The sequence below is a fragment of the Alligator mississippiensis genome, chromosome 12 (genome assembly GCF_030867095.1).
Source record: "Alligator mississippiensis isolate rAllMis1 chromosome 12, rAllMis1, whole genome shotgun sequence".
Taxonomy (NCBI): domain Eukaryota; kingdom Metazoa; phylum Chordata; order Crocodylia; family Alligatoridae; genus Alligator; species Alligator mississippiensis.
In genome coordinates, this window is record NC_081835.1 from 43,821,143 (window position 1) to 43,833,279 (window position 12,137).

Sequence of the window (12,137 nt, forward strand, 5' to 3'; positions counted from 1 at the left end):
CACAGACGTGATTTTTGCTGCCCAGCAGATCCAGAAAAAATGCAGAGAACAACAGGAACTGTATATGGCCTTTGTTGACTTAACCAAAGCCTTCAACTGTTAACCGTGAGGCTCTATGGAAGTTTTTATTGAAGTCTGGCTGCCCAGGGAAATTTATCACCATCCTAAGACTCCTTCATGACCAGATGACTGCTTCCATCCTATGCGATGGCTCTGCTACAGAGCCCTTTGCCATTCAAACTGGCATCAAGCAGGGCTGCATGATCACACCAATTTTATTTTCCATCTTTCTTGCAGTCATCAAAATGCTCATTTGTGGCTGCCTGCCACAAGGCATCGGCATCAAGTACAGGATGTATGGGAACTTTTTCAATCTTTCCCGCCTCTGTGCCAAAACCAAAGTTACTTTGGCTTCAATTGTGGAACTTCAATACACTGATGATTGTGTTGTCATTGTACATATGGAGGAGGACCTACAAATGGCCCTTAACTGCTTCTCTCAAACATGCCAGCGTCTGGGGCTGACCCTTAACATCAGAAAAACAAAAGTGCTTCACCAGTCTGCTCCAGACCAATCAACTCCCGCAACAAAGATCCTCATTGACAGACAGGAGCTGGAGAACACTGAACACTTTGCATACCTTGACTGTAGGAATTTAGTCAATGACACACTGCAGGAGAAGAGTATTGGAGAGATGGGAGTCCAGGAAGGGTGGTCGTTCGTGAAAGAAGCAATCCTTGGGGCACAAAGGGAGAAGATCCCAGTGCGAGGGAAAGGGGGAGAAAGGGCCAAAAAACTTCCATAGCTAAACAGAGAAATCCAGGGGCGCCTAAGGGCAAAAAAAGAAAAAGCATACAGGCAGTGGAAGCAGAGAGAAGCTACCAAGGAGGAGTATACCTACTTGGCCTGCACTTGCAGGGAGGCAGTTAGAAAGGCCAAAGCAACTACGGAGTTAAGACTAGCAACACACGTGAAAGACAACAAAAAGTCTTTTTTTAAATATGTAGGGTGTAAAAAGAAGGTACAGGGCAGCATAGGACCTCTACTGAATAAGCAGGAACATTAGTGACAGACAGGGGGGACAAGGCTGAGCTCTTCAATGAGTTTTTTGCCTTGGTGTTCTTGAACAAGGATCAAGATAAGTCTCCTAATGGGTTCTTAGTTGGGCATCAGAGGGACACCAGCCCATCAACTGTCGATGCTGACTTGGTGCAGAGTCACTTGGATGGACTGGATGTGTTTAAGCCAGCATGCCCAGATGAGCTTCATCTGAGGGTACTGAAGGAATTGGCTGGTGTTATAGCAGAACCACTGGCACGGCTGTTTGAGCACTCATGGCACTCGGGGCAGGTCCCGGAGGACTGGAAAAGGGCCAATGTGGTCCCTATTTTCAAGAAGGGGAGGAAGGAGGATCCAAGTAATTATAGGCCAGTCAGTCTCACCTCCATCCTTGGAACAGTCTTTGAAACGATTATTAAAAATCATATTTGTGTGAATCCAGCAGGAAAAATAATGCTGCAGGGCAACCAGCATAGATTCGTAGAAGGCAGATCATGGCTGACTAATCTGGTTTCATTTTATGACCAGGTCACAAAACGCTTAGACACAGGAGAAGAGGTGGATGTCGTTTTCTTGGATTTTAGCAAGGTCTTCGATATAGTATCTCATCCCATTCTCATAAATAAATTAAGAGGCTGTGACATAGATGTTTACACGATCCGGTGGGTGGCAAATTGGCTTAGCAGTCGCACCCAGAGAGTGGTAATAGATGGGTTGGTATCGACCTAGAAGGATGTGGGTAGTGGGGTCCCGCAGGGTTCAGTCCTTGGACCTGTATTCTTCAATGTCTTCATCAGTGACTTGGATGTGGGTGTGAAGTGTACTCTGTCCAAGTTTGTGGATGATACTAAATTGTGGGGGGAAGTGAACACTCCAGAAGTTAGAGAACGACTGCAGGCAGACGCGGACAGGTTGGATAAATGGGCAGAACACAATAGGATGCAGTACAACAAGGACAAATGCACAGTGCTGCACCTAAGGTGTAAAAATATCCAGCACACCTATTGGCTGGGAAATAACCCTCTTAGCAGCACTGAAGCAGAAAGGGATCTTGGAGTCATAGTGGACACAGCAGATGCATGACAAATAGAACCAAAGAGGTGATACTTCCCTTCTATGCAGCATTGGTCAGACCGCAATTGGTGTACTGCATCCAGTTCTGGGCACCATATTTTTAGAAGGATGTGGATAACCTTGAGAGGGTCCAGAGGAGGGCCACTTGTATAGTTAAGGGTTTACAGGCCAAGCCCTATGAGGAGAGTCTGAGAGACCTGGACCTCTTCAGCCTACGCATGAGAAGGCTGAGAGGTGATCTTGTGAACGCCTACAAATTCATTAGTGGGGCGCAGCAAGAAACCAGAGATGCTCTGTTCACCAGGGCGCCTCTTGGGGAAACAAGGAGCAATGGTCACAAACTGACAGAGAGCAGATTTAGGTTAGACATCAGGAAAACCTTCTTCACAGTGAGGGTGGCCAAATCTTGGAATGGGATTCCAAGGGAGGTGGTGCTCTTCCTTATCTTGGGGGTCTTTAAAAGAAGGCTGGATCGGCATCTGGCTGGGGTCATCTGACCCCAGCACTCTTTCCTGCCCAGGAAAGGGGGTCAGACTTGATGATCTGTAGAGGTCCCTTCCGACCCTAGCATCTATGAATCTATGAACCTCAGCAGCCATCTCTCAAAGAAGGCCAACATCGATGAAGAGATCCAATATAGGATCCAATGTGCCAGCTCTGCCTTCGGAAGCCTGAATCATCACATGTTCAACGATCACAACATCAGGACTCAAACAAAGCTCCTATTCAGCAATGTACCTAGACTCCTGGCAGCCCTGGGTGAACTTCTAGTATCGCCCCCCACCCCCTTCACCAGGGATGATGATAATAATAATAATAAACATACCATTTTCAGGCCCCCTTTCTGTTTGGGCCCCAGGTGGCCACCCAGTTCGCCCAGACCTGTGTCTGGCCCTACTCCTACTGTATAAGGCTGTGGCAATCCCAACTCTTTTCTATGGCTGTGAAGCTTGGACGCCCTACAAAGACCACCTGAAAAACTTGGAACACCATCACCAGCGCTACCTCTGGAAGATCTCTGGCATAAAGTGATGATCTCTAGATCACTGAATAGGCCCCCAGACAGCAGAACTGCTATGCATTGCAAGGTGCCCAGAGCTATCTGCCTGAGATCCATCAAATGAAATATATGAGATAGAGTGACTGCATTGAGCAGAGATCATATACAGTTCCACAGCGTGGCAATTCCAGGCATCAAAAAGCCATGACTAATTCTCCATGGAAAGTTTATTCCAACTTTTCCATTGTCAGCTGTTCTTTTCAAAAGGAACTCTTAAGTTTATATAGGGTTCTTGCTCCCCCTAACGGTTGAAGTTGTACTACAGCAGGGCAAAAGGGCCCAATTTCTATGTATTTTCCATCAGTGCATTTGGTGCATTGGATGAGATATACTACATTTTTGGAGGTGCAACTGTAAGATCCGGGAATGCTGGTGGCTCTGTTGTGGGGTGTAGTGATTGTGGGGGGGTGGGTGGAGATGTGTTAGGAAAGCTTATACATCCATGATTTAGTTAGTCTATAAGGTGCAAATCTATCCAGCCTTCTGCCAAAATCATATCACTAAGCTTTATCATTCTTTCCACAAGAAAAATAGGGAGATGGCTCTGTGTTCAGCCACATTGTAATACAGGTCATTACATTTTACTGACCAAGACTCCCCTACAGTTTAGACTGGACACAGTTGAACTTAGTTTCCTGATGCACTGTTATAATATGCCATTAAAATGGAAGCTGCATTCTACCCTGGAGGCAGCTGCATTTAGGAGTGAGTGGGAGGTGAAATGTTTAATACATAATTGCTATAGCACTTTTGGTGTAGGGCACTAGTCATCCCATGGTCCCAACCTTTGCTGGCCTAATGGCACCACTGCTGAGCAAGTACTGCACTGGACACTAAGATGACAGAGAGGACAAACTCAATTTTAATATGCATTCTCCATACTCATTTGGCCATAAGTAATGCTGGAGGGCAAATGTTGCCCATGAGCTGTGGGTTGAAGACCACTGTACTACGCAATTACTAAAATTATGATCAGCAAAGTGCTGTGTGGCACGGCACTGTTGGTGCCTGCCACTTTAAGGGCTGAACCACGCAGCCTGCAGGTGCTTGACTGCAGTGGCCATTTTAGATCTTGGACCACCTATACAAACACAGCAGTTTGCTGCTGGCAGGCAGGTAGTAACATTGCCTGGCGGCAAGGCTGAATGCAACTTCCTAGAGCAGGGATGGGCAGTTATTTTAGGTGGAGGGCTGCTTACTGAGTTTTGGCAAGCTGTCGAGGGCTGCACGACAGGCAGCCAGGGGCAGATATATATTAATTTTCTAAATTTTTTAGGGGCCCTGCGGGCCAGACAGAATGGCCTGCAAGCTGCATTTTGCCCACCCCTGTCCTAGAGGTAAGGGCAAGAGCTTAAGGGGATGGTTTGGAGGCTCCTGGTCCTGGGCATGACCTAAAACTGCACCCTGCCGGGAGTGGGTGGCCTGGTGGGGCTCTCAGTAGCGCGGGAGCCCCCAGGAAATGCCAGGCCAGTTACCAGCCTGGTGAAAGGTGGGTTGGGGTGCCTTAATAACCCTGGCTTCCACTGGGTGGGTTACCCCACAGTAGGGTCAAGAAGGTGGACCCAGGTTAGAGACTCAGAAGTCTGACTTGGGCTGTAGACTCAGAAGTCTGACTTGGAATACCCTCGACTGGTTAGTGCTGGGGCCAGGACCAGAACGGTCAAAAGGGCCAGGGGCCCACTGCGAGGGATGCCCAGAGCTGGGGGCCTGGGGTTTCCAACCGGCCTTGGAGGCAAGGCCAGGGCCTGTGTGGCCAAAGGTCACGGGGGGGACTATGCCCAAGATGGAAAAGAGTTCAGGGAACTAGGCAGCCCGAATGAAGATGGAGTAGGCCACCTGATTAGAGGGATCTGGTTGGGGTCTGGATTGAAGGACTCTGGGGCACAGTGTGGGGCCGGTGACGCTATAAGAACTGTGGGTGCCATCTGCAAGGTTTGGGCTGCGGTGTAGAGGAGGAAAGGAGCTGCAGATAGCGCCCCCTGGCATCGGGGCAAGAAATGGGCAGCCTCCTGCCTCATTAATATCAATTCAGGTGGTTGGCCCAGAAACAGGTGGGTGGGCCATTGGTAGACTGGGCCCAAGGAAGCCCCCTGTTGCATGCTGCCAGGCTATTTTGTGAATGGCATGTTAGCTATGTGGATGCACATGTCCCTGCCTCTCTCTTTGAGGTCATCAGCTGTAGCTCAGGGCAGTTTGCCTGGCACTAGCACAGCCTACAGGGAGACACTGAATGCATTCCCATGGCCTAGAAAGTGCAAATTTGCTGACTGCAAGGATCAGCATAGGCTGGCTGCAGTTGCAAGTTAGTTATTCTCATACAGTGCTATGTGAGGCCATCTAACCAAAGCTGAAATGCTAGTTACCAACAACCAAAGCAGTCTGCATGCACAGGATCATGGGTCTAATGGAATGCACATAAACAGGAACCAATCAATTCCACCCTGCCTGTCTCCAACCCTGGCCTAGGGCAAGGCAAAACCTCCTGCCCATGTACAGCTGACTATGTTTCAGTTCCTCCATTACTCTGATATCTCAAGTCCCACACTAGCCCTGCTCTCCTTCCAGGACTAAAACAAAATGAAGTTGCTGTCTTCTCCTCCTAACAGGAAAGGTGCAGAGGGAACTGTTGTGCTCCCTATAGATACCATTTTGCACTATTCCAGTTAATTCCCCAATATAGAGAACTTCTGAGCTGGGCTTTAAACAGACTCCAGGCTTGTCTCCATGACTGGGTTGCTGCTGCCATAGGGGAGATGTGGTGTGTGTCAGCAGGTAGGAGTTTCCTGTTGCCAGAGCTGTATCACTTCCCTAAAACAGAGCAGCACAGGAGGCCAAATCCCCTGGGTAACTGCCCTCCCACTATGGGAGCACACATTTGGGACTCTGGGTTCCTCTAGGTGTGCCAAGGGCAGGGCATATCTGTACACAAGTCAAGGCCCTTCCAGAGTGACAGGGCTCGCAGCACTCACTGTGATGCTGTAGGTCACACTTCAGACCACTCATCTGTTTTGCTCATTATGTACTTGTACTTCAGCAGCTATGGCCGAGCTCAGGACTGCCCCCATGCTAAGTGCTATACACAGAACTGCCCCTCCCTGCCCCAGAGAGTTTACAGGCTTTGCTATTCCCTCTCCTCAGCCTTCCATTCTCTGCTTCTCCACTCTTCCCTTCTGTCTGCATCACTGCCCTTCTGTAGCAGCTCCTCCCTGAGGTTTCACTTTTTTTCCCTCCCTTCCACAGCCCATCTTGTTAGATACAAGGATCAGCAATTAAAGTACCACCTGGAGGCAGTAGATGTCCCCAGCCATACACACAAGAAGGGACAGGAGTACACAGCCCAAGCAGTTAAGGCTGTTTGCAGATTCTGGCAGGCATGACTGCAATTGCTGAAGATCACAGTGCCAGCATGGTTGGGGAGGCAGTAGCTAAAGAGAAATCCAGCTAACGAAAAGGCATTCATTCAGCACCCAGGGTAGGTCATGTCTCCCAGAGCTTCAGTACTAGAACTCTTATCTCCAATTATTTCCAGCTCTAAAATGTTTTCTATTGTCACACAGGTTGCTCTCTGTGTACCAGGGCAGAATGGGTGCCCCCTAGCACATGGGCATTGGGGCTGGGGGAAGGCCATTGAGTGTTACAATCTCAACAGGCTCCAGAATTCAGAGCAGACTCCATTTGACACTGTTGATTCAAGAACATAAAGCCCCTGCAACCGTTCTGATGCATCAATTTAGGAGGACAGATGGATGGATGCCCTGGGAGCCTGGCCAGCCCCAGCACACCCCCATCCTCCCATGAAACAACCAGAACCTTTTAGGAAGTTTAATCTAAATTCAAGTGTTCACATTTCAGTTCTGCTTCAGCACCCACTTGTACCCTCTGCCCCATATCCCCAGCCCAACACCCAGCACCAACTGATGCCAACTGCTGACCTACTGGCCCCACTGTCTGCCACCCACCACCATCTACAGTGCCTAAAACACAGCATCACCCACCCTGCCTACCACCCTCAGCATACCCTACGTCATGGTGCCCATGTGACCAATGTTCCCTGTCCCAGTGCCAGCCCCACTGTGTAGAATGCCTACAATAGTACCCACAATGATTTCCATTGCCAAGATACCTGTAATCTTCAGTTCCTGCCTTGCTCAGTGCCCACTCCCACATTCACTGCTTTCAGTGCTCATCACCATGGCCAGAGCTGCAGCATAGTCTCTTAATTAGAAACAAAGGGCCCCCAGTCCCTGATGGCGGAGGAAGCTCAGCAGAGGTGGGATAGATGTAACCCCGTGAGATGAGCGTGACAGCAGTGTGTGTGGTTACACACAGGAAGCCCCTGTAACAATTGGTTCCCAATATCAGACCCCTTTTACACACACACACACACACACACACACACACACACACACCCCCCAAAGCATATTCTAAGAACAATGCCAAAAATCATGACAGGTGGCAACACTGGAATAGCTCCCACCACCACACACCCCCCTGTCTCTTCTAGCATGGTGGACCTAGCAAAAATCACTTTCTCTCCCATGCACCCCCAGAGTTATGGTCTGAGACAGCCCATCTGCCATAGTGGGACCAGTGCTCCCTATATCTCCCATCCCTCACTCACCAAAATTCAGCTGGTTCAGGGGTAGAACACAGCAGTTGATAGACAGCAAAAAGCAACACCACACAATCCTGTGGAACAGGATATGAGCAAGAATCCATTATTTTGTAGAAACTATCTTCAGGCAAACAAAGTCATGTTGGAGTATCTCAGACCTGAGGGTAATGGCCCCAGCCCCACAGGAAGTTGTCCAGGGATGTCGCTGCCCGCAAGCAAGGCTTCGGTTCCTGTCTGTCCTGAAGGATGGGACCCTGTCTGGTAACACAGTGCCACCCTTCACAATCAGAAGATAGCGTGCACCCAGCTGTACTACATAGCAGCACCATGCCTTCCCCCTGCCCTACAGGATCACACCAGATGCCAGTGTGAGCTGCTCTGGCTGAAGAGCCCTGACCTGTCCCTGCCACTGTAGTGCCAAGGACATGCAGCAGACAGACCAGGGCAGAGAGCACACTAAGCCACAGGTTTCCCCTGCATTCACACTTCCTGTGATTGGCAGGGTAAGGGCAAGAAGGGGTGAGGGAAGAACACCCCAGTAACTTATCAAGAGCAGTACCATGCTCAAGAGTCAGAGCCTGTGGCCAGGTGCTCTCCTCAGTCTGGCCCACTACAGGACCCTCAAGGAGAGGGTGGGGGAGCAGTGAGTGGGGATCTGGAGTGCTAGGGAGGGTGTCGGGGGGTAGTGGGCCTGACCTGGGCCAGTGAGAGAGGGACCCAGGTAGGGTATTTACACTAAGGCTACATCCTCAGTGGCTACACTTTAGTGTAACACCAGCTGCATAGCAGGATCAGAGATAATCCTGTCCTGGAATGGCATAACTTTAAACCACATACCAAGTGCTAAAAACCTAGATGCTTTACTAATATGCAAGGAGGCTATTATTATTATTATTATTATTATTAAGGAGGCTAGACTATATTATTCAGCTTAAGATCAAAGCAAAAAAATACAACTATTGGAGCATGCAATAGTTTGCTAGATTATATACAAAATTAAGAACACACAGACAACAAACCAGGCAAAAATAGTCAAAAGATAGTCTGGAAAAGCGCAGGCTCAGGGGGACCTGGTGACTGCCACACAAGGGGTGTTCATCAGGACCTGGGAGAATGGCTGTTTACCAGAGCGCCCCATGGGAAAACAAGGACCAACGGTTATAAACTCCTGCAAGACCATTTTAGGCTGGACATAAGAAAAACATTCTTTACTATCCGAGCCCCCAAGACCTGGAATAGACTCCTTCCAGATGTGGTGCAGGCACCTACTCTTGACTCATTCAAGAAACACTTGGATGCTTATCTTGCTGCGGTCCTTTGACCCTAGCTGACTTCCTGCCCCTAGGGCAGGGGGCTGGACTTGATGATCTTCAAGGTCCCTTCCAGCCCTAATGTCTATGAAATTTATATTGTGACATTAGTCCTGTAGTCATTCTAGTTACATGTATATCTCATTCAGATTCATAAAATGAAATCTAGCCACCTTGGGCATCTGGATAGTGCCCCAATACTTCACAGTCAATCATGTCTCCACCTAAATTAATATTACCATACCTGAGCTAAGGCTTTTTAGCTAGAGCTAAAAAGTCTACAGGGTTGTGAAACAGAAGAGATTACCAGAAATAACTAACAGACAGCAGCATTACAGAAGAAAGAATAGTTTGACTAGCAGAACATCAAGACCTTTAAAAAGGATAGAGGATTGTTGACACTTGTGGAGTGGAGACAGATTAGCAGGAATCAGGGAGATGATAATGAGACATGAAGTCAATTGACTCTGTCCCCCCAGCCTGAATAGAAATCTTGCTGCCTCTGCCAGGCAGTTGGTTTTAAAATGTGTAGGGACCAGAAATAAAAGAAGAGGAGGGGGGAGATGCAACTGCACCCACCCTGGATCCAGCTCTGCCTGGTGCCAGGGAACAGCTTAACCCAGGGGGTTGCAACCTTTTTAAAGGAGTGTACCCCTTCTAGTGGGTACCCCTTCTGGAGTATACCCCCTTCCAGACGGTGAGGGGGTTGTGCTGATGGCTGGCCAGGGAGCAGGGGGGTGGGATGCTGACAGCACAGCCAACCTGACACAAAGCCAGCAGCGCAGGGAAGCAGTGTGTGGCAAAGGCACAGAATGGTGAATGGTGGTAGTGGGGGGTGAGGAAGTGACACACGGTGGCTGCTGCCACCATTCACCACTCTGTGCCGCCACTACATGCCACTTCCCTGTGTCGCCATGCATACTCCCTGGGGCTGTCTCAAGTATCCCCAAGGGTATGCGTACCCCTGGTTGACAATCCCTGGCTTAACTCATGCAATCAGCCCCCAAAGCTAGTTTGTGCTGGGCGGTGTCCCAAAGTCTCCTGACTTCCCATTCCCAGGGGCTCTGGGCTGATTCCTAACTGAGGAAGCTCCTTAGATTTCCCTCTCAGACAACCCTCAGAAGAGCAACAAGACACCAAGGCAGGACTCAGAGGGCTCAACATCCCAAATCTGACTGGCTACATCTCTGCTGTGGGGCAGGGACACAGGGACCCCAGCCAGCAGCAGGCCCTGGTCAGGCCTTTCTCAAGCACCCTCCCTACCTGCTCTCTCCTGCAGGCTCCACACCCAGAACTGCACCAGGATGCTGTCCTGGGGCATCCCCCACAGTCACCTGCAGCCCCACCATCTCCTGCACACTTGAAAGCAGCTGTGGGGCTGACTCGGAGCAGCCTCACTGCTGCATTTTTGGGTCCGGAGCAGAGTGTGCTCAGTGACCCTGTGAGGACAGACTTCTGTCATGCTGGAGATATACACAGTGCATGACCAGGACCTGCTCACACCGGAGACCTGGAGCCTCCTGCATGGGCCAGAGCCCAAACCTAGCTGTGCGGCCGGAGTGCTGGGCTTGTCTCAGGGCAGCCTCACTGGCAGGGCATGGTGAGCTGGAGGCAGCACTGGACTCTCTCCGTGGCATTTCCAAGGGGCCCGTTGCTGGATGGGTGCATGGTCAAGCACAAGGGCAAACGGGGTGCTTCTCCCTACAGGGCCTCAGTGACCTTCCCAGTCCCCTTCCCCTGCCCATCAACAAGACTCCTTTGATGCCCTTTTACATTTGAATTGAAACTGCTCTGCCGGCAAGTGCAAGGCCAGGGTGCTCCTGAAGCGCCGCCAACAGAGAGGGGCACTACTTGTGTGCAAGCCCGGCGGGTGCAGGGCAGAGGGCAAGGGGGAAACTGCTGTGGCTTGCTCTGGCCACAGGCTCAGGCGTGTCCAGTCCCCAGCCCGCTGGTACCAACCCGTGCAGCCGGGCAGTCCCTGGCGTGGTGCCGCCGCCGCCGCCTGACCCCTCGCGCGGCAGTGGCACCCGGGGCCCAGCTGCTGCCTGCAGGAGGTGCCGGCCACGGGGACAGCGCAGGGCGTCGCTGCGCGGCTCTGGGGGGAAGGAAGCTGCGCCCCCGGCCCGGCCCGGCCCGGCAAGGTACTCACGGCCGCACTGCAGGCTCCTGCTGCGGACGCCCCAGATGAAGTCCCCGCACAGGTCGCACCAGGCGTGGTGGCCGCGGGCGCGGGGCCGGAAGGCGTGACCCTGGCCCTGGCCCTGGCCCTGGTCCTGGCCCGGGACGGCCCGGGCGTGCCGCACGCGGCCGAGCAGCTCGGGCATCCGGCCCGGGGCGATGCGCAGCGCGTTGGCCCGCTCCAGCCGCCCCCCGCGAGCCGGCGCCAGGTCCTGCAGCTCGATCATCTCCTGCTGCCCCCCGCGCGCCGCCCGCGCCATCCCCGGGCACCCGGGCCGGTCCTGCGCCGGGGCTGCGAGGGCCGCCCGGTCCCCGCTCCTTCGCTCCGCGCCTCACTTTCCCCTCCCCGGCGGCCCGCGGGGGCTGGCCCGGCCGCAGCAGGAGTGGGCGGCCGCCTCCCCCGGCCCTAGGAGCCGCCCCGAGGGCAGGCAGGGCTGCGGGGCAGGGGCGTCGCCGAGGCCGCGGCGGCCCGCGAGGAGCCCCCGTCCCGGCACCTGGGGCGGCTCCTCCGAGTCCCGTCACGCTCCCGCCCGTCCCCTCGGCGGCGGCGCCCCGCCGTCCCGCCCGCCTCCCCGCCCCCTTCTGCCGCCCGCGCTGGAGCCTCGCGTGGGTCGGGCCAGCCCGGAGCCGGGAGCTCCCACGCCCGGGCTGCCCGTCCCGGGGCAGAGCCGGGGGTGCCGCTCCAGCGACCAGAGGCTGCCGCGGCCCATTGGCACGGGTGTCCCCGCAGGAGAGGAAGGCACCTCGGGGCTTGGCAGCCGCCCGTGAGACCCGGCTTTGCTGAGGGGGGAGGACAACCCTCGCTACTGGTGCCATGGCATTAGCCTCTTCCTGCCACAG

General features: G+C 52.6%; 1 protein-coding gene across 1 annotated transcript in view; it reads right to left on the minus strand.

Moving 5' to 3' along the window:
• RASSF1 (Ras association domain family member 1) overlaps positions 1 to 11,788 on the minus strand; it is a 32,862-nt gene extending 21,074 nt beyond the window's left edge. The window contains exon 1 of the mRNA XM_019475762.2: positions 11,269 to 11,788. Coding sequence (XP_019331307.1) covers positions 11,269 to 11,557 — 289 coding nt within the window. The 5' untranslated portion in view covers positions 11,558 to 11,788. The remainder of the gene's footprint in view (positions 1 to 11,268) is intronic.
• Positions 11,789 to 12,137: the final 349 nt, after the last annotated feature.